Here is a 19,669-nt window from a genome sequence, read left to right on the forward strand (position 1 = left end):
TTTGCAGAGGTTATACCTTGGAGAGAGATCCACCATCTCCCAGGTACATATTGCAGCTTGCTGGAAATGATGCAATTGTTTATCACCCCAAATGGCAGAATGATAAATGTACTCATACGCTTTTTTGTCAGTTGCTTCATAAGAATTTGTTCCAACTGAATTACAGCCAAATTGTCCCCTTTCCCCAAAAGGCAACAGGAGAAACAAGCTATTCAGTATGGGCATTATCTGCTTGTAATGCTTAAAATTTCTATGGCATTGTGGTTTTTGTCTGCATTGGAAAAATGATGAGAAAATTCCCTGCCAAATATAGCTGCCACAATACAGCATTCAGCCACTGACCAGAACCGTTTATTTTGTTCTGATCAGTTTTGTTGTGTAAATAGGTCAGAATATTTTGAAAGCACTGCCCAGCATTTGCAGTTAATCCTTACTGACAGTATGGAGGGAAAATTTAGCCTCCCTCCCCCCCATCTCTGACATTAGTGACAACAACAAATGAACATCCTAACTGCAGCACGGGGGAATAAAGCTCCCTGTGGGCTGAGCAAGGGGGTACTGCCTCACAGTATTGCTCAGATTATTGTAAGCTTGCAATACTCCAACAAAGCTGTATTATTACAGATGAAAGCCACTGCATGTTTTTCATAACCAACAGCTGTCCTGATGGGACACAGCACTTAGGAACAAGTGTTTAGGTTGTGTCTGGCAGAATCAGCAAATTCCACAATGATTTCTGCAAGTGCCAGGCAGCAGCCCAAAGCTTTTGCAGCTGCAGGGAGCGAGGCATCCCGTCAAGGGCGCAGGGATGCGGAGCCTGGCTGCAGCCCAGAGACCCCTCTGCCGACAGCAGCTGCCTCAGGGAGCCCAGAGGCGCCTGCGCTGACACCACAGCACAGCTCTGTCAAAACAGGGCTGCTGGGTGCCAGTGAGGGCTCTGCAAGGGCAAGGGGGACAGTGAACAGCAGGACATCACTGTCCCTGGAGCAGTCCCTGCTCCAGCAGGCTGAACTTCTTCCATTTGAGCACTGCAGATCCCTCCTCCTCCTCTACCTCGCATGGAAACCAGCTTGAGAACTGTTAAACAGCTCACTTTTATTTTTATTTATCTCTGTACCATCACATATCAGTTTATGATGTAGACAGAAGATGGAAATAAAAATTATTCAAGAAATAGCTAAAACACTATTTAAAAAAAGACAGGTCTTTAATATGTGGTAGGTTGAATATGTGAAAAACTGCCTGCAAACCAAACTCTAATAAAACATCATAATTTCTGAATGCAGACCACTTTTCTTTGTTCACATACTGAACTTCTTTTATCTTTGAAGAGCAATATTTATCTCAATATACATACACCATGTAGTTGTAAGAACACTGCAACTTCTAGGTATGCAAGGATGTCTGGACTCAATATACCTTTGGATAGTAGAAGCCAAATAGATTAACAAAAGCTTCATTAAGCATACACTAAGAATAGAGCCACAGGTAGTATCATAAATCTCTTCTACAAATACCTTATACAAATAATCTAATAATAAAAAAAAATTTGTCAATTTCTTTATATTCAGGACTGAAATAAGATAGTTTTGTCTAAAACTCGGTAATGTGCACTTTTCAAAACAAAGCCATCTCTTGGGAAATAAACAGTCCAATATTGAGCCACTCCTTCACACTTTGCCTCTGGTAATAATAAAAACCTACTGTGGAGCTTGTCATCTTCCAAGCATCTTACAAACATTATGTTCAACTCCTTTGCAATGTCACATCAAGAAGCAATTCAAGATGTGAAGGGTCAAGAGATTAAAAATGGTGATAATGACTACTACTTTGCAAAATCAGCTATAAAACCATGCTGTAAGTAACTAATGGATTTTATATCTTCATCAAGAAGGCAGAAAAATACTGTCTCACAACAGCACCATGCCAGCTTCACTTCAGGACACTGAATGTTCACAACAGCTGTGCTACACAGCTATGGACACTGTACCAATTTCCTGCTCCTGCAGCTGCTCTGGAAGTGGAAGGGCTGTTGTGTTATCTACAGTTTATGTCCACACATGTACATCAAACCAGCAGCATTTTAAAGCTGATAGGGTGCAAATGACCAACAAGCAGCTTTCTTCAGGCAGGGGTAAACTTTGAATGTTCCTGACCATGGGATTTAGCACAAAGGCAGAATTCCTCTAGCTCTTACCAGCTACAGTCTACACACAATGTTTGAACACACCCAGAAAAGCTCTCTCACTGAGATCAGATGGCCTCTGCACTCTCAGCTCCAAAACAAAGCTCAACCTGCCTGTCAGGCACAGTTCCTGCACCATGGTAATTCCTCATCAGTGGAAAAAGTGGCTGGGAGAGGCTAGCTGGCATGGCTCAAAATCCTTGCTAAGGATCATTTAGATAATTTGCCTGTACAGGTAATTGTGCCTGGGTACTGAGGAATAAATATATCTTGGCAGTATTTAGTTTATCATTACAGAAAAAGTCCATGCATGCTCTTGTTTGCCTGTGGATCAATACCAGACACAAATGTCTTTGGGAAAGGCTACTGTGGAGGCACCAGGACAGAATGCCATGTCAGGTCCTCCCCTGTTCACAGTGCACTACACTCACACAGAGAACAGAGTGAACCTCCTTTGTCACATCATGCCAATTTCTCTGCCTGGTTACTAACCTGATCTCAAACACCTCCTTTTACTTCCACTGCCTCCACTGCCTCCATTACCTCCACTGCACAAGACATTGAAACAACAACTGAAATTAGCGTTGTACTTTAAAAAACCCCAACATCTCTCTAGAAAAATAAGAGGTATGGAGAAGACTTCCCCTTGATCAAAAGAGATGTGATCTTCAAGCTTTGACAGAAATTAATCAAGTGAGCAAGAATCACTATTGCCTTTAGAGGTGCAGAGCCATATGATATCCAACTTGATTTTTTTCCAGAGGAGGTATCACAAATGCAGGACCCCCAATCTAAAGCACAAAGCTACTGATGATATAAAGAGAAGCAAGAAAATCTCTTAAGGCCCGGAGAAAACAATATTTCAATTTCTGAGAAGAGAGTAAAAACCTTTAAGACAAACTTTGATTAAATAAAAATGTGGGATTTTCCAAAATAAAGCAAGTTTTCTTGAAGGTGATAGGGTAAGACTTCGGGAGCTAGTCTGGCTTTCCCCTAATACAAAAACACAAACTCTAAACCATGAACATACAAAACAGGAATAACTGGGAAGCTTAATTCTAGCAGCAATACCTGTAAACATGGAGGGTGAACTGCAGTACCATTGTGCAGATGTGTGCAAAAAAATATTCTAGTGGCAAAGCACATCAGGGAATATATGGGGAATGAACAGATCTCCAACAGCTACTTCCAGCCAATCACTAGGTGTTATGTGACATGTTATCAGATGCCATTCTGATGAAAATCTAGATTATTAAAACTCTCTGTTGTTCAATCAAGCCCCAAACACTTCCTCAAAACCTTAGCTTGTCTGCAAAGCAACCAATAAACCTCTGCCTGCACACATTAAAGAACTATCACAGGGTAAACACATAAATGACAACTGCAAGACAACAGAATAGCCAATAAGAAAAACTGAAGGAGCTTCTGTAATTTGTGTCATATCTGTGAAGCTGCACAGGTAAGAGTCTAAAGCTAATGTCAGCAATCACAGAATCAACTTCACACATTGTCCATTAGTCAGATCAAGCAGACAGAGGAGGTTACATGGAGGCACATAAAGGAAAAGGACACCAGAGATGGGGTCTGATCAGCTTTCCTTGGCTGTTAAGGAGAGGCTGAGATGACTGATGATCTCTTGGGAAGGCAGACACAGCACCTTTATCATCTGCTGTCCCTGAAGCTGCTGGGTAGACAGGAGCAAGGTATGGTATCTTGCATGTCTATCTTTTTCCTCTTTTCTCTGTTTACAAAATATATTGAGGAAAGTACTTTCCCTGGCAAAATAGACAGGGATTCTTCAAATTAAACATCACTGAGTCTCTAAAATGGTGAGGACAAATTTTCTTAATAAATTATTAGTGGCTTTAAGTAACTTTTGCCACATTAACCTCATGAAGTTCAAGGAATGCAAGGTGTTGCATCTGGATTGGGCCAATTCTAGATATGAGTACAGACTGGGAGAAGCCATTAGGGGCAGCCTTGAGGGGAAGAGCTAATAAAGAAAGAAGAACTAAGTTAAGCTTTTATAAGCTTAACTTATCTTCAGAACTCTTCTATATTTCACTATGGCACAATGAAAATTGTCCTAAAACACAGTTCTGTAGATCTTCATCTTAGGGAAAGCTTGATGTAACAATCTTTCCAAAAACAGACAAACAAAACCTCCTAACATTAAAAAAAACCTCCAAAACCCAAAAAACAAACAAGAAATCCCCAACAAACACCAAAGATGGTAGGTATTGCCCTAAAATCACCCACAGTTCCTAAGCACCTTCTAGGGCTGTTTGTAACAGATATCTGACAGATGCCATCTGCTTGAAAGTCTGCTCTAGGTTGGTCACTGCCCAGAGTGGGGGACACTTGGCAGCAAGGACCTGAAACACCACTCCCATCCCCAACTCTCTGAAAAAATAAAATTTTGTTCTATGTTACATTTTATTCAAAGACTGGCTTTTACCAAATGATCAAAAGCCACCAAGCAACAGCTTTAAATAATCACAGAAAGCTCTAAACACAGCAGCTTTCTCCATTCAGGATGAATGACAGTTTCTGTCACTGCTTTCTGGAGGAGGGAAAGGAACAAGAGATAAGGTGCAGCCTTGTCAAATTTTACATGGAAACAAGAAAATGTGAAGCAAAGTCAGCAAGGGTACAACCAGGAGCTACAGAAATAGTAGATAAGCATGAATGACAGCACAAACAGGAGGCAGCAGGACTGCAGCTCTTCACATGGGTTTTGAGCAGAGCTGGTACCTCCTCAGCAATCAGAGATGTGGTTTGGACACCAGAAAAAGCCAATCAGTGGGACCTCCTGCTAGAGGAGAACATGGGGCAAAAGCAACACTGCTGTCACCCGATTGACTATATGGCTCCTCACTGCTGAGGACATTATTCAAATTCTGCTTGTTATCTGTACACACTTAGTATGACTGGGGCAACTCCAAATGCATTAAAATGTACCACTGCACAAGCCTGTTTATGCAAACTCAGACAAAGCCACACTAAGGGGGCAGTTTCATAGCAAACCTACAGACTTATCTTCAAAGATGGGAAAATTTCTGATCTGAGGATGAAAGAGTTTCAGTTTTGTTTGTCCAAACACTGCAGGTAATTATAATTAATATGCATCAAATGTTAGACCTGCTGACACTTGGAACGTTCATGTAATACAACACATCAAAAGAGCCAAAGATGGGACACAATGTGTAGCTCTAGAACTGAAGTAATTCTCTCAGAAAACTAATTGTTACCAATTGTGGTAAACCTTGGGTGAGGTTTTCATTGGGAAAATAAGATAGGGAGTGAAATTATCCTGGAAAGGACGGGTCAAAGGAATGACAAGCAAACTCAAACAATGCAAAAAATGTTCGGCATAAAATTAAACTAATTCTCTATTCTAAGAATGGCTGTATTTGCCAACATTTAAATCATCTCTCTTGTACAAATTTCCAGAAGCCCAAGGGCTTCAGGGAGCCTCTTTCAGTCCCGTGACCAGAACTGGAAATAATATCTTCTTCTAGAGAAGCTCTTGTGTTTCTCACCAAGCACCTCAGTCAGGTAGAGCCAATTGCAGAGACAACATGCTGGCATGAAGCTGTCTGGATGCAATTAGAGCACAAAGAGAGATACATGTATTCAATTAGGATTAGCATATTAAAATGCCCCCCCAAAATGTTTAGAAGACAAAAGGATCATTTTCACCTAACAGACTGTTTAAATATCTAAATTGTGTACAATCTGTAAACCCTGGATAGACAATACATATTTTCCAGCTACAATTTGATTAAATAACAGGGAAGAAAATGAAAGAGAAATAAAGACCTTAATGAGAGAGCGATTGAATTCTATTCAAATCAAATCTTCTTTTCCAGACATTGAGTAAGTTAATTTAGACACCAGAAGGGAACCTGGTAAGCTTTTATTAGCAGCAGCAAGAACAGCAACCCATTATCCAGGAGAAGCAGGGGTATCACAAGTTCATAGGAAGGAACTGTTCTTACTGTGCAGATACCAGTGTCTTGCTCCCTATTCTACCTTCAAGGCAGTAAAAGCATGAATGACCTACTGAGGTGAACATTTAGAAAAAAAATGCCACATTGACCACATTGCTGTTTTGGGGTTTTTTTCATAATGCCAAGTGTTTTCCATAGTAATGGAAAACTTCCAATGTAAGTGTTTTCCATAGCTGCTGCTTGGACACCAGACTCTCACTTGGGTATCAGATGTTCTGCTACATTAGGAATTGGGTGGTCATACACCAGAGGCATTGGAGCTAAACCAAATGCACTACACAAATGGGATCACCTCTCTTGAGCAGAGCAGAGCCTCTTGCATCCTGTGAGACAGCCCCAAAGGAGAAGAAGCTGTTGCCTGACTCTGTTTTCTGAGATTTCTCACCCAGACATGACTACAGTGCTGAAGGTCAACTTTATCTAGCCTTGGAAAGATACCACAGCTACCAACACAATCATTTTATGACCTGCATTTAGATATATACAAATACTTAAAGCAGTTGGAGTCTGTTTTGATCTCAACCACAGCATGTATTATGACAATCCTATCCAAAAGCATAATGATACCCAAATGTCTTGACCTCCTATTTTCAGAGTTCATGGAAGTGGTCTTGACCCATTATGCTTCCTGCGAACTGAACTGATAAATACAATCTGGCTAATTTTTTTTCAAATGGACAGCAGTCAACCAAATTTGTGACTTTAAAGGCCATAGAATGAAAATGACAGGGTAATCTCCCTCTGAAAGGAACACATTTTTAAATGTCCCTAGAAAAATAATGCCCCTTTTTTTTAAATTGTTAAAACCAGTAAATAAAGTGACAAGCTTTTATCACATTGGTAGCCCTTGCATTCAACCCTTAAGGCACAGATAATAGTTGAATACCCAGAAGGTTAGAGTACTTCCAGTCAACTGTGAACACATGACAGGACAGGTCTCAACCTAAATATCTGCTTTGCTTATTGTCATACGGGGAAAAAAAGGGGGGATCCTAAAACCTTCTACAATAAACCCCAGGGATGCCTGCCTTCACTCAAACTCAAGAAAGACTGAACACCAAAGAAATTTGATCCCGGTTTCAAACCACAGCAGTATGGCAAGTATTCAGGAAGATAAATTTGGCCAGATCAAACTGGAGTACATCTCCTTCTGACATATCAGAAAGCAGCAAGGACAGCAGCACTCCCTGCAGCAATGCTAAAAATCTTTGGCTACTTCTCACACTTTGAGGAGGTGACAAAACCTCTGCTGGAATCACAGGGGATGTCTGCGACTACAGGAAGGAAAGGGACTATAGCACAGGGTGAATAACCTCCCTGCTTTTATTCACTCTGCAACACACAGCAAAGAAGGAGCAGTTTTTTGCCAAGGAGGCTGGACACAGGAAACAGGTCCATAAGCAAGTTTTGGCCACAGCATTCCATGACAGAACAAGAAAGAGTTTAAATATATACATTTTCTAAGTCAGCACATACAAACGTGACCTTTATCTCCCTCTAAGTACTTAAGAAAAAAACTTGGACTTTCTCATGTGATTCCTAGCCAGGCTCATGTCTAGATGAGGCTTTGGAAGAATGATCACAAAGTTTATATCTTCCTTCATCTTTGCTGCAGGTGACCCAGCAGCCAAGTCACTTGTGAGACATCATTTTGATTGTTGGAGGCGTCTGTTTATTCCCTGACTTTCCCTGGTGACAATAACTCTGCACTTCTTCCAGCAGCTGATCCAAAAGTGAGGTCAGTGCCAGCATTACACCAAAATAGTGTTTAACAGCTGTCCTTAGCTAACACAACTATACACCAAAATAGTGTTTAATAGCTATCCTTAGCTAACACAACTAAAAGGTATGAGCATCCTTCTACACTGCATCAATGCTTTTGCATCTCCTCTTCACATAATAAATTACAGGAGACCAAAAATATTAAGATTAATGCTGGGCTTTCTATAAGAGATTTGGCACTGGTTCAGAGTGCTCAAGTAACTTATCAGGGCCTCAACTACCCATGATTCACTTTCATAATTTTTTCAAATGCTCAAAACATAGACAAAATTCAATAAAACTAGGTAAAATATGTTCCAGAAACCCTGATCTTCACTGAGTTTCTTCATTAAAGATAGCGGCCCTCAACAAACAGTCCAGCCTCAGAAGTATTTTTTTCCCAATTATTCTTATTTCAAATTCAAATGAATAATCTTTTCCAAAATGCAACCCAAAACCTGAACTCTGCAATTAATTGTAAGACTTGAAGTAATTCTGACAATCTTTCCTAGTCCACACAAACCCAGAGATATAACCAGCTAAGAGGAAGGTTTTAGCTCTAAATCCATGCCTTGTTCAAGGGTGGCTTTTTTGGTGGATAACGTAGAATTACGTCACTTCTTTGGCACCACAAGAAATCAATGACCTCATTCTACTTCTCTGATAAAACCCTGGAGATCAAGGAGTATATTGATTGTTGACTTTACAAACTGTCTGATGACCAGCTTACAAGGGGGCTACTCAGTATTATCTGGCTCTTTTCTGGCCTACAGAGAAAAAATCCCTGTACAATTATGAAAAGTCCTGGCAAAAGGGGAAAATAGCACAATAGATTTATTCTCTCTTCTTTCAACATACAACCACCTGGGTTCTTACAGCTCATTTAGCTCTGTGATCACTTGCCTACCAGGACAGGATAAGCTAACCCAACACTGGTATTCAAGTAGTCTATTCAGCCTGATCTGAGCCAGGCCACTACCATGGCAAATATAAAAAAGCTGCTGAAAACTCTTCCCTAGAAATGCATGAAGGAAGTGTGCACACATCTACAGCAAAAATCCACACAGAGAACACCTGCAATAAAACTTAATAAAATGCCAAAGCTAGGTTTTATCTTGCCTGTATTTGTGAAGCATTTACAGTAGGAGCACATTAGCTGACAGAACAGGAAAGTGCAGCACAAACCTGAGGTAGCAGTGACAAGACCAAGGAGAGCACATGTCACCAAGACTGGGTATATTCCACTATTCAAAGACCCCCAACTTCTGCAATACGCATTTTTTGCTTCTCCACAGGAAAGCAAGAAGTTGGACATCAATATTGAACTGGTTAGCTGGTCAATTTTTGAATAATGCCATGTCCTTGTGGAAGGGGATATAATGCATTTGACAGAATCCCTGAATAAAAAGGAAAAGTTACTATTGATAATACTGACTATTCACAGCCCCTAGACATCCTGCTTTCCTTATTCTGCTCAGGTAGTGAGGACACAAAGCCAGGTGCTGAAGTTTCATTTTTCCAGATCCCAGGCATGCAGTCCCAGCTCTCGTATTCACTTACAGGGAATGAAGTCAAGAAACAAAAACCACAGAAAGCGGCTCTATGGGTGTCCCCAAAACGGAATGTCACACCAAAAGGATTCCTGGGAGGGACTGCATCTGAGATCATGTGGAATTGCCTTGGCAATGCTGCAAGATGGATGTTCATTTTCATAACCCTCCTTCTGCAATCCTGCTCAATCATTCTCACATAACATTCTCTGCATCCTTCAAGTGACAGACAGTTGCCAAAGACCTGAAACGCCCCAGTCCAACTTCTAACTCTCCATGCCTTCACCAGTCATGCTGGCAAAGATCCACAACAGCAGCTCTAATGACCCAGAGGAGCCCAAGCACCCAGAGAGGGCAAGAAAAGAGCATTTTCTTCCCTTGAGGTGATCCTCTGTGAGGTGAAGGCAGTAGAGAAAGCAGTGGCAGCTAAGATGATAAAATGTCAGACTGCCAGCAGTACAAAATGGCAGCTGAACCCTGGCGAAGTGCCAAGCTGCTCAAACAGGGGGTTGAGCACACGGGGCCATAATTATGATTAGCATAATAACAGAGTGGCACAACAGCTACCTAGTTACTCTGAAGGGTCATGGAGAAATCATAACAAAGCAGAGTTTTGAGGAGAGCCACAAAAGCAAACAATGGCATAGCTGCTGGTGGGTTTTACCCGGAGGTTCCCCCATGCGTGAAGCGCGGCCAGGAGGAGGCACAAAGGCTGTTTAAGGGATCAGGCTCCGAGGCAGGAGCAGCCGGCCGTGCCCGCGGAACGCAAACCGCCCCACCACGCACAAAGGATCAGATGAACACTGGGACACTGAACACAAAGCACCTTGCAAGAAAAATAGGCTGTTAGGGTAAATTTCAATAAAACCTGGGCTCAGTAGAGTCAATCAAGATTTTTTCCTTTCTAACCAGAAAAGACTCCTTTCTCTTTCCCTCTGTCCCGGTTTGAGAATGAAGCAGAACAGATAAAAATACAAGAAAATTTAATAAATAAAATCTGAACGCTCAGATATTTGTGGGGTTTTTTTCATTTTGAATGTCACGTAAACAGTATTTACAGACCCACTGCATCATGCAATTAGCCCAGCTGTCTGTGTGAAATTAATCAGAGTTTTAATAAAGTATTAAATACTGAGTCACAGACTTACAAGATATATGGATATGAAAATCTGCAGATTAACTATACTGTGTATGTCTGAAGGAACTCATAGACAGAGTAGAAGTCTAAAATCAGAAGTTCTCTTGTAGAAGGTAGAAAGATCAGAGTTTTCACTGAAATCTGAATTCCGCAGAAGACACTGAGAATCTGTGTATAAAAAAATCCCACTCTTACTTAGCAGGCCTGATGTGGTTCTTCATTAACAGAAAGTTTACTGTTAACCCTATTTTCAGCTCCCTTTTCCTCTGTACTGCTTCTATTTCTCCTATTAACCTTTTCCATTACGAGACATCAAGAAGCATTGCATACACAAACCAAGCTTTTCCCAAGGCAAGGTCAACTCACCACCATACAAGATAACCATCTGCTGTACCTCAAGTGAAACCATCCAAACACCCCAAGTTAAATGCTAATATTGCAATTAGGCTTCTCCGTTGCATTTGCTATCATATGATATCAGACAGAACATCAACTGAAGAGATGCTTTTTAGACTGAAGAGATAAACAGTTATACTGGTAAAACCCCTACCCATCTCTTCTTGCTTTCAAACATCATTTTTATTTTGTCTGAAATCCATAAAGTTATGGGTTTCTTTTACATTTGGGGACTGGGGGGGAAAAGCAGCCAAAAAACACAACCCTGTTTAGCTGCCTTCCTTCTAAGCACCTCTGTCTCCAGCAACAGGAATGAATGCAATAAACTTACAACTTCCAACGCAGACATCCCCATAAGGAAGACCACATTCTTGTTCTCAGACACCAAAATACTCCTACTGTCATAAATCCTTCCTGACAGCAATATCTGACAAACATATTTTTAAATCATGCTTTTCCTATCCTCATCACAGCTTTGCTATGTACACCAACAGACTTTGACATGCACTGGTGTGAACTAAGCTCACAGGCATACACCTAAGGCACACATCTTAATTCCAATTTGCAGTGCTCATTGCAAACAATCAAAACACCTAATTGAAACAAATTTATCCTATGAAAGTTCATCAATCAGTAACATATTTCAGAACAGAAATTTGGAGAAGCACACACACATCGACACTGATTTTCTCAATTAGAGGACAGTCACTTATTCGACTTTTCCTATTCTTGTTAATTAAACCCTTATTTTATATAATTTTGGAACATCTATTAATTCCCAAGAACAGGTGTGTATTTCAAGCAACATACTCATGAAGAAAAAGGAAAATTGGCATCTCTCTTGCCTTGTAAAATTTTACAAGGTGTCTATATACACAGTAGTGAGAGGAAAACACACTCTACTATTAAATACTATTAATACTGAGGAAGCAAGAGAACACACTCCATTTGCCTTTCAAATGCAGATTGCAAAATGCCGACTTGTAGCAGTTTTTAGCTCTGGATCTTGCTGCTGCTCACTGCTAAATGCATTACAACCACAGAACAAGCCAGGGAGAAGCAGGAAGAAAGATCTCTGCTTTTTAAAACTTGTACTTTGACAGTCATGAAAAGAAATTCACAGCTGACTGTCCCATATTAAATATTCAAATGGTCATAACAAAAGGACAAAGCCTGGAGTTTTTGTGATCTCCACGCCCATCCATCCAGTAACTCAGTAAAATAAATAACACAAACTAATCAATTATCAGACTGAAATACTAAAACTAGTAAGCCTGACTAGCTCATTTAAACAAACTGTAAGTCACTTACAGAACTGGATGAACAATCAGCTCTGGACTATATGATTTGATTACCGTTGCTGCATCTTTGGTACAAAACACATGGGATAAATCTGCACCCTAAAAAAGAAAATTTGCAAACAGCATTGTCAAATTTATACTTAATAATAACTTAATCATTCCAAAGATTATTCAACTAATAATTCAACTGAATAGTTTTCTCTCAGTAGTTTAAACAAGTTTTATTATGTTTCTTCTATTTTGGCATAGACTAGTATGAAATGCTCTGTTCTTTTTGTATGTAACTTCCAATATAATTTTTTTTCTGTTTCTTGCTAACAGGATGACTGAAAATGCAAATCTCAAAATTTTATTCACTTGAGAAATGTTTCTCATCTGTAGATGAGCAAAGACTACAAAGTCTCATGTACAAAAGACACAGATGAACGTGAGTAAAACTACTTAAGAGAGCCATAATACTATTGTAACACTTGAAAATATAGCTATGGTGACCCATGAATACGTTTCTAGTCCTACCATTTTTACTCAATAGGCAAAATTCATACATGAAAAACACTGGCACAATTTTGGCAACACACCCTATGTAAAATAAACATTAAAGCTAAAGAGTTGAGTCTCAAGCTTCTGCTACCAACTCAAAAAATCAGAGCACACATAAAATTATGTAAGGAGTGACCAAACCAGTGATCTTGTATTGGTCATGCATACTGAAACTTCTCAGTATCAAGGAAGTGTCTTCTCTGTTTTACCACTATACATTGAACATTTCAAGCTACTGTTTGTGACTGTTTATGTGCAGGTGTAATGGTCTGAAATCAAGTGACCTCAGTAAGGAACCTCTTGGTATTGCCACTGGACTTGTCCACATAGTGGACAGAATAGTGGACAGAAAGCTGAGTGGCCTTGTGATTTTATAGTAACATGGTTAAATAACATCATTTCAGTTTCAAATCTTTGAGGGTTTGCATCCTGAGAGAAGAAGTGGTTAGAAATATCTGGGATGGTTACCTACATATTGAGAGAAATCTTCAAAAAGAAAAACAGACACAATGAGCTGAAAGTACTGACACACTATATATAGCATTCTGAAAATCAGATGTATTATATAAGCATGACTTGTTTACATTTAAACAATCACCCTGTATTTATGTAGTCAGTTTAGCCATTTAATATGTCAATAAAATAAGGTAGTTCATGCTTCTAGGAAAAAAATCTTAGAAAATACTTCTGCTGAAGATTAGAATGCAAATAAAATGTGCTATTAGAAATTACATGGAATTCCACCCATAATCTTTAAACTTACCACATATAAAAATTTTACTAGTCTAAACTTTTAAATTTTGAAAGAAAGTTGTTTCATTCAACATAGTTATCAAGTCCAGAAAAAATTTCCAAAGAACTCACTACAGCACAAAAACATAACTCTAAACAATAATCTAAGGTTATTTCATTGTTCACTTTTGGAGAAAATATTTCATCAAGTCTTGAAATTTCCTATCCAAGTCCCTTAAAATGTCAAATTTTGGAAATATTTCTAACTTCACCTTATACAGAGAAAGGAAACATGGTGAATGAAACACAGTAAATGACACATTTACAAAGAATTTGTACAAATTCTGAACTAAGGATTTTCTTTGCTTAAGAGAAGACCTTCTAGAGCTCAAATTTCATGTGCACTACAGAATGAAAGCTATTTTAAAAAAGACACCTAGGCAACAGAAATGATGAAAAGTTCATTTTGGACTTGTATAGAAGAACACGTACCACTTTGAGGGCTGTAATTGCAGCAAAATATGGTGCTCCAGTGTATCTAAAATGAAACAAAATTTAGGTTAGGAACCACAGTAATGAGATTAGATAATGATCTCTCATAGAAATATTTACACAGATCATGCCATAAACCAGCAAAATTTTCTTAAGTAACAGAGGTAAAACTTCAGAGACAAACAAAACAGGAGCCAAAAACTGTTTGCAAGCTAAATATGGGATCTGTGACCTGGATCAATCCCATCTGGCTTTAGATGCTTAACTAAAGTGCCTAAATTGTGATTCCAGTTGCCCTAAATTCTCTTTTTATAAAGACTGAGGAGAGAGATATGAGTACAGTCACTCTCCAAAAGTGCTTACTTCAACAAAGAGGCTGAATGAACCTATGACCATTATCTTCTAACTCCTGGATATCTGACCCAGCTACAAGACAGCACCTTTTTGCTCTTTATGGAATGTTTATTAACAGCAGATGTCCAACAGTAGATCTCTCTTACAGGAGAAAGATGTCATCTCTCTTTCAAAATGGGAAAATGAAAAGAAGGAAGGTGTAGTGGCTCATTCAAAGTATTGTGGCCAAAATTGGTTCTAGGTCAGTACTGCATTTAACTGATTTATGCAGTACATTTTTTCTCCCCTGAAACAGGATATTTCCATTACTCCAGTACATAAAGCAAGACATTGACAGAATCTACTAAACACCACTATTTATCAAAATAAAATGCCCACAAGAAAACACAGCATAAGAAAAAAGAGACACAGTCCCCGAGAAGGCAAAAAATCAGATGTGCCACTGTATTACTCTATTTATTCTAAAACCTCACCATGCAATGGGAAAAGAACTAACAGCTTTTGGTGGTCAAAAAAGACAGAAAAGGTAGACACAAACAGCATTTTAAGTTCCCATAACATTCAGAATAAAAACTCTGCAACACATCTGCAAGGTACCGGATCCTTTCCTAAGTATGCTTGGTCATGATGATGGAGTCCTAGAGCTCTCTGGAAAACTGTGGTTTAAGGGCAAGGTGAGTTTGAATGGCTTCTCCAACAGTTACGAAATTCTGAAGCTTTATCAGAAGCAAAAATCAAATTTCTATTTAACTTACTCTCGACATCCTCCAACAATGCCTATACGACCATCTTGACCTTTATGCTTTTTCCCTGTGAGAGGAGGGATAACATTGCGCACCAGCTGGAAAATATTCTCCATATCCTTCAGAGTGTGTGTTCTGTGCAGTGAAAAAGACCTCTCTATAACTGAAAAGAAGAAAAGAAGTGTTACTTCAAAGAATGTTCTTCCTTAAACTACTGCCAAGCATTTCTTTTAAGCACTCATGTACACTAATAAAATCACACAAAGATACACAAAGTGACATACTTCTAAAATCCAAACGCTTTGTCACTTAAAGGCCTTTAGAACAGTGAGTAACTAGGGAAGGTGATGATTATAAAAATGCATTCTGATGAAGAGAATATTCTCACTGACTGTTCACAGTCCTAATTTAGGGCTCAGGTACAGAAAGAAGCAACCACCCAGAATAGTTACATGAACATTTTTCAACTAGAAATACCTTCTTAGTTCATCCTGAAATCAGTTCCATAATTAAGCTCAACTGAAATAGGAACACTTAGTAAGGATTAACACATCCACAGAGCAAGCACAAAGCAACTGAAACCAAATTTTAAATGTACACCCTACCTTATATTTCGCATCCCCTTAAAGACTTCCACCTCTTAGCAGAATCACTGCTTTGTTATTTTGGTAGGCGGTTACAAAGCATAGTGAAAGTCTTTCTGCAAAACTATAATCCAACACACTAGATGCAAACATCACAAATATCACACAAAGATCATTTTTAGCTATAATACATCTCCAGATCTCTGATGCAAAGCTACATGTCAAGCCACATACTAAAACAACTGCACACTCAGTAGGCTATGTATCAAATTACTCTTTCCAAAGGCTACAAAAATTTAGAAGAAAAAGTTACTTCAACAATTACAACTAGAAAGAATCAAAACCTTTACCTAACATGGGGAAAATGTGAAGATCACTACTTCTATCAACAATATGTTAACTATAAACTGCAGCAAATACACTAAAAGAGCAAATTCTTAAAAGCTCCTCATTACCTGTAAAACTTTGCTCAGAAGAGTGGCTTATTTGAATGCTAATATCAGTGTCCTAGATCATAGCCACGCTTACTTTCTTTTTTACAGATCCTCTAAAAAGCTTTCAAGAACTGCTACACATGTATAACATAACTATGTAGAAAATAATTCCCATGATATTCCTTATTTTCAGCTGTACACAACTCAATATCCCAAACCCTCAACTCCAAAATACAGAGGGGAGGAAAAAAGAAGGAAAAAAAAAAAAGAAAATTTCTGTTCCAGAAGTACTGGGTATAATAAGGGGAAAAAATGTAATAAACAAGAAAATTCCAAGTCTGGGTGCTATCAGCAAAATACATCTTTTTCTCTGTCTTTCACAGAATCTAAACCAAACAGGCTAATCTTCAGTAATAGTATGCTTTAGTCTTCAATAATGATAAATACTCTTGGCTGATCTTTTGCTCTTGAATACAGGCATCCCAGTCTTGCTGAGAAATAATAAAAATGGGGTGAGGAGGGGGTAAAAAAAGAAAGGAATGAAAATAAAAGAAAAAACCCACAACCTGATTTGGATTACAGCCAAAATAGTATTGCAGTGACCCAGAGGAGAACAAAATCCTCAGCTCCTCTGAAAACAGGGCAGATTATTTTCTTTAAATCACACTTCACACAGTTGCTGGTTTTCAACCACACAAAAATATTATGCAGCTTGGGATCCTTAAACTGCAGTGTTGCTAAGAAGGCCTTGTGTTTATTTGCTGCTGGTTCTTGTTCATGTGTGAATATAAAATGACTACATAATAAATGGAGAGAAAGCAGAGAATTATGCAAAAAGCCATTCTTAATATAGCCCTACTCTACCTACAGAATCACTATGGCATATTCAGCTCTCAACAAATTAAATCTTAATTCCTTAAAAGATGTGTTGCCTGAAGCACTATGCTCACATTTTAGCATAAACACTTTTTTACACCCTTGCCAATTAGAAGATTAGAATCTCGAATTGCTCTCGCTACAGTAAAATAAATAAAATGAATTTTTGCATTGTGCAATATGCCTGTACACCTATATGATGAAATCCAACAAGAAAAATTGAACCTCAGTTTCAGGTTGCTACACATAATTAAGTTTTTCAGGAAAAAACTTTCAGAAGTAATGGCAAGGCCTTGTAGGTACCTTCACCCCAGTCTAGAACCTTAAATAATTTCCTATAGGATTTTCTAAAGCACACAAATTTTCCTTAATTTTAAAAGTGAGAACATTTGAAACACTGTATCCATTCATATCCCATAAATTATCTGCAAAAGTCTGCCGCCACCAGGAAATCCCACACACCAGCTATCCACTCAAGGAACACAATGATATTTGCCAGCCTAAACCCTCAACAGGCCTAACCACCAGCCTGCCTGCACTTCACAGGGAAACTATAACTAACACACAACTGAAAGGACCTCTCAGGACTCAGGGAATGCCCCTTAGGATCTGGCATGCCAGATTATTATTCAACACTGATGCTGGCTGCTTCCTTTTTTTTTTTTCCCTCTTTTCAAACTACACTTTTTTCCTTCCAAGTAGTGTGAAAATCAGAATGAGAACAGAATTAGAGTTTCTGCATTTCCACGTGGCAGGCTACAGTCATTAGGATCCAGCCTGACCAGCACTGATGGAATATCCCTGATTTCCTCCTGCCCATGCAGCCTACCTCCAAGTACAAAGAGACCATGATGAAGATAAATGCCACAGGCACACAGATCCCAAGAAGTTTGTTAATGATTACTACCATCAGCTTCTGGCCCACACATGAGGTACAGAAGGAAGTTTGTGCATAAATACCAATTCCTGAGATACTGCTTTGCCTTTTACTTTAAAGTAAACTCCGATGCCCATAGAATTTATAGAGCTGGTATAGGAAAAAAAAACATAAGCAAGTATTTTCATCTTCTATTACACCTACTACAAGAATACAATATTTAATTTATAGGATTCAGAATTTTGTTGTAAAGAAATTTATTTTAAAGCTAGATCTTAACATCTGACTTACTTCAGCGTAGGAAAAACTCCTCTATTTTCCCAGCCCTGAAAAAACACATGCACAGCCTTAACTTCATATACGGGGTTATGCTTGGTAACTTCAAGCAGAACAGCAGCAATATTTCTGCTACAGAGTAACTCATGTTTCCAGATTGCTTCCAGCTACATATGCAGCTCCTCACTTCACTGTACAGAGATATGAATGTGGAAAGAAGTTCCCAAGGTTTACAGGGTTCCAAAGGTATAATTTTGCTCATGAAAATTTGTTATAACTAATGTACCTGTATCAAGTAATCAGTACAATGGTACGAATAATGATTTAATTTCATTTTATATCAGACAAACACCTTCACCACAGTATTAAATAATTCCAATTAGCTTTTATTTTTCAAAAGCTGCTTACTACCAGTGCTTTCACACAGAAGTTTTAAAAAGTACCCCAGCTTTTATTTATGCTGTAGAAGGAAGTACCTATCGGTGGAGAAAGTGTTGCTGTCATAGCATTATAATTAAAGTTATCCGCATATGAACGATGGTTCGCTCTCCGAGGTGGACTTGTTGGTATAGACTGTGACCTCTGTGATACTGAAGAAGAAATTCCAGCCAACATCTGTCCCAACATCTGTAACATCTGGAGTTCTCGAGCATGCTCAGCTTCCCGACGCTTGTCCTCAATTTTGAGCCTCTGCTCTTCAAATCTGTAAAATTTCTCATCTGTATCCATGCTCTGCTGCAGGAACTTTTCCATCATTTTATCCAATGTCAAATTGGTATGGCGTTTTTTTGATCTTTTGGGCTGATTGAGAGGTGGGGTAATAGTTGGAGCACTGACTTCTTTAAAGCCTAAAGCAAGGAAAGAATCTATTATTTTTCTGATGGAAAACAATTTTCTAAGAGGAAAGCAGCAAAAAATCTTCCTACAAGAGGTGACCTAACATCTCACAAAGCATTAGGTTACACTTTTTCAATGCAAGCTGTATTTATGTGACAAAAATAGTACTTCAGAGTACCAAAGCAAATCCACAAACTTCTACCAAGTTGCAAGGATAACACAAAAATCACAGAGCCATTTTTTAATTGTTGTAGTACTAAACTTCAACAATGGGAGTCTTTTTCATCTTCTAAAAAGGTTTAAGTGAAGGTTATTAAATAGTATATCCTCATTTGTCTGTTGCAGATAATTACATTAATCTAAATTGAGTTTCAGTCTGTTGGCATTCTAGATTTGCATTTCAAAAGAACATTAGTGTAAACAACTCTTTGATGGGGTTTAAATGTAAAAAGAAGGTTACTTAAACGTCAACCAATTGGCTGGTTCTTAAGTCATGTCAACTTCTGAAGACAGGTTCATGTTTGTACTAAAAACCCTGCATTAATCTAGATTGAAAACAAACAAGCAACATTTCCCCCGC

The 19,669-nt window shown here is 38.7% G+C and overlaps 1 protein-coding gene across 8 annotated transcripts in view; it reads right to left on the reverse strand.

Moving 5' to 3' along the window:
- NAXD (NAD(P)HX dehydratase) overlaps window positions 1-19,669 on the reverse strand; it is a 49,115-nt gene that overhangs the window by 26,700 nt on the left and 2,746 nt on the right. For 5 of the 8 annotated variants that reach the window (XM_074535961.1, XM_074535958.1, XM_074535960.1 and 2 more), the window contains exons 3-6: window positions 18,729-19,100; window positions 15,218-15,368; window positions 14,109-14,154; window positions 12,355-12,443 (exon numbers count right to left, since the gene is read on the reverse strand). In XM_074535961.1, coding sequence (XP_074392062.1) covers window positions 12,355-12,443; window positions 14,109-14,154; window positions 15,218-15,368; window positions 18,729-19,100 — 658 coding nt within the window. The remainder of the gene's footprint in view (window positions 1-12,354; window positions 12,444-14,108; window positions 14,155-15,217; window positions 15,369-18,728; window positions 19,101-19,669) is intronic. The other 3 variants (XM_074535963.1, XM_074535962.1, XM_074535964.1) reach the window with 1 other exon arrangement.

This window comes from Zonotrichia albicollis, chromosome 2, assembly GCF_047830755.1.
Source record: "Zonotrichia albicollis isolate bZonAlb1 chromosome 2, bZonAlb1.hap1, whole genome shotgun sequence".
NCBI classification, from domain to species: Eukaryota; Metazoa; Chordata; class Aves; order Passeriformes; family Passerellidae; genus Zonotrichia; species Zonotrichia albicollis.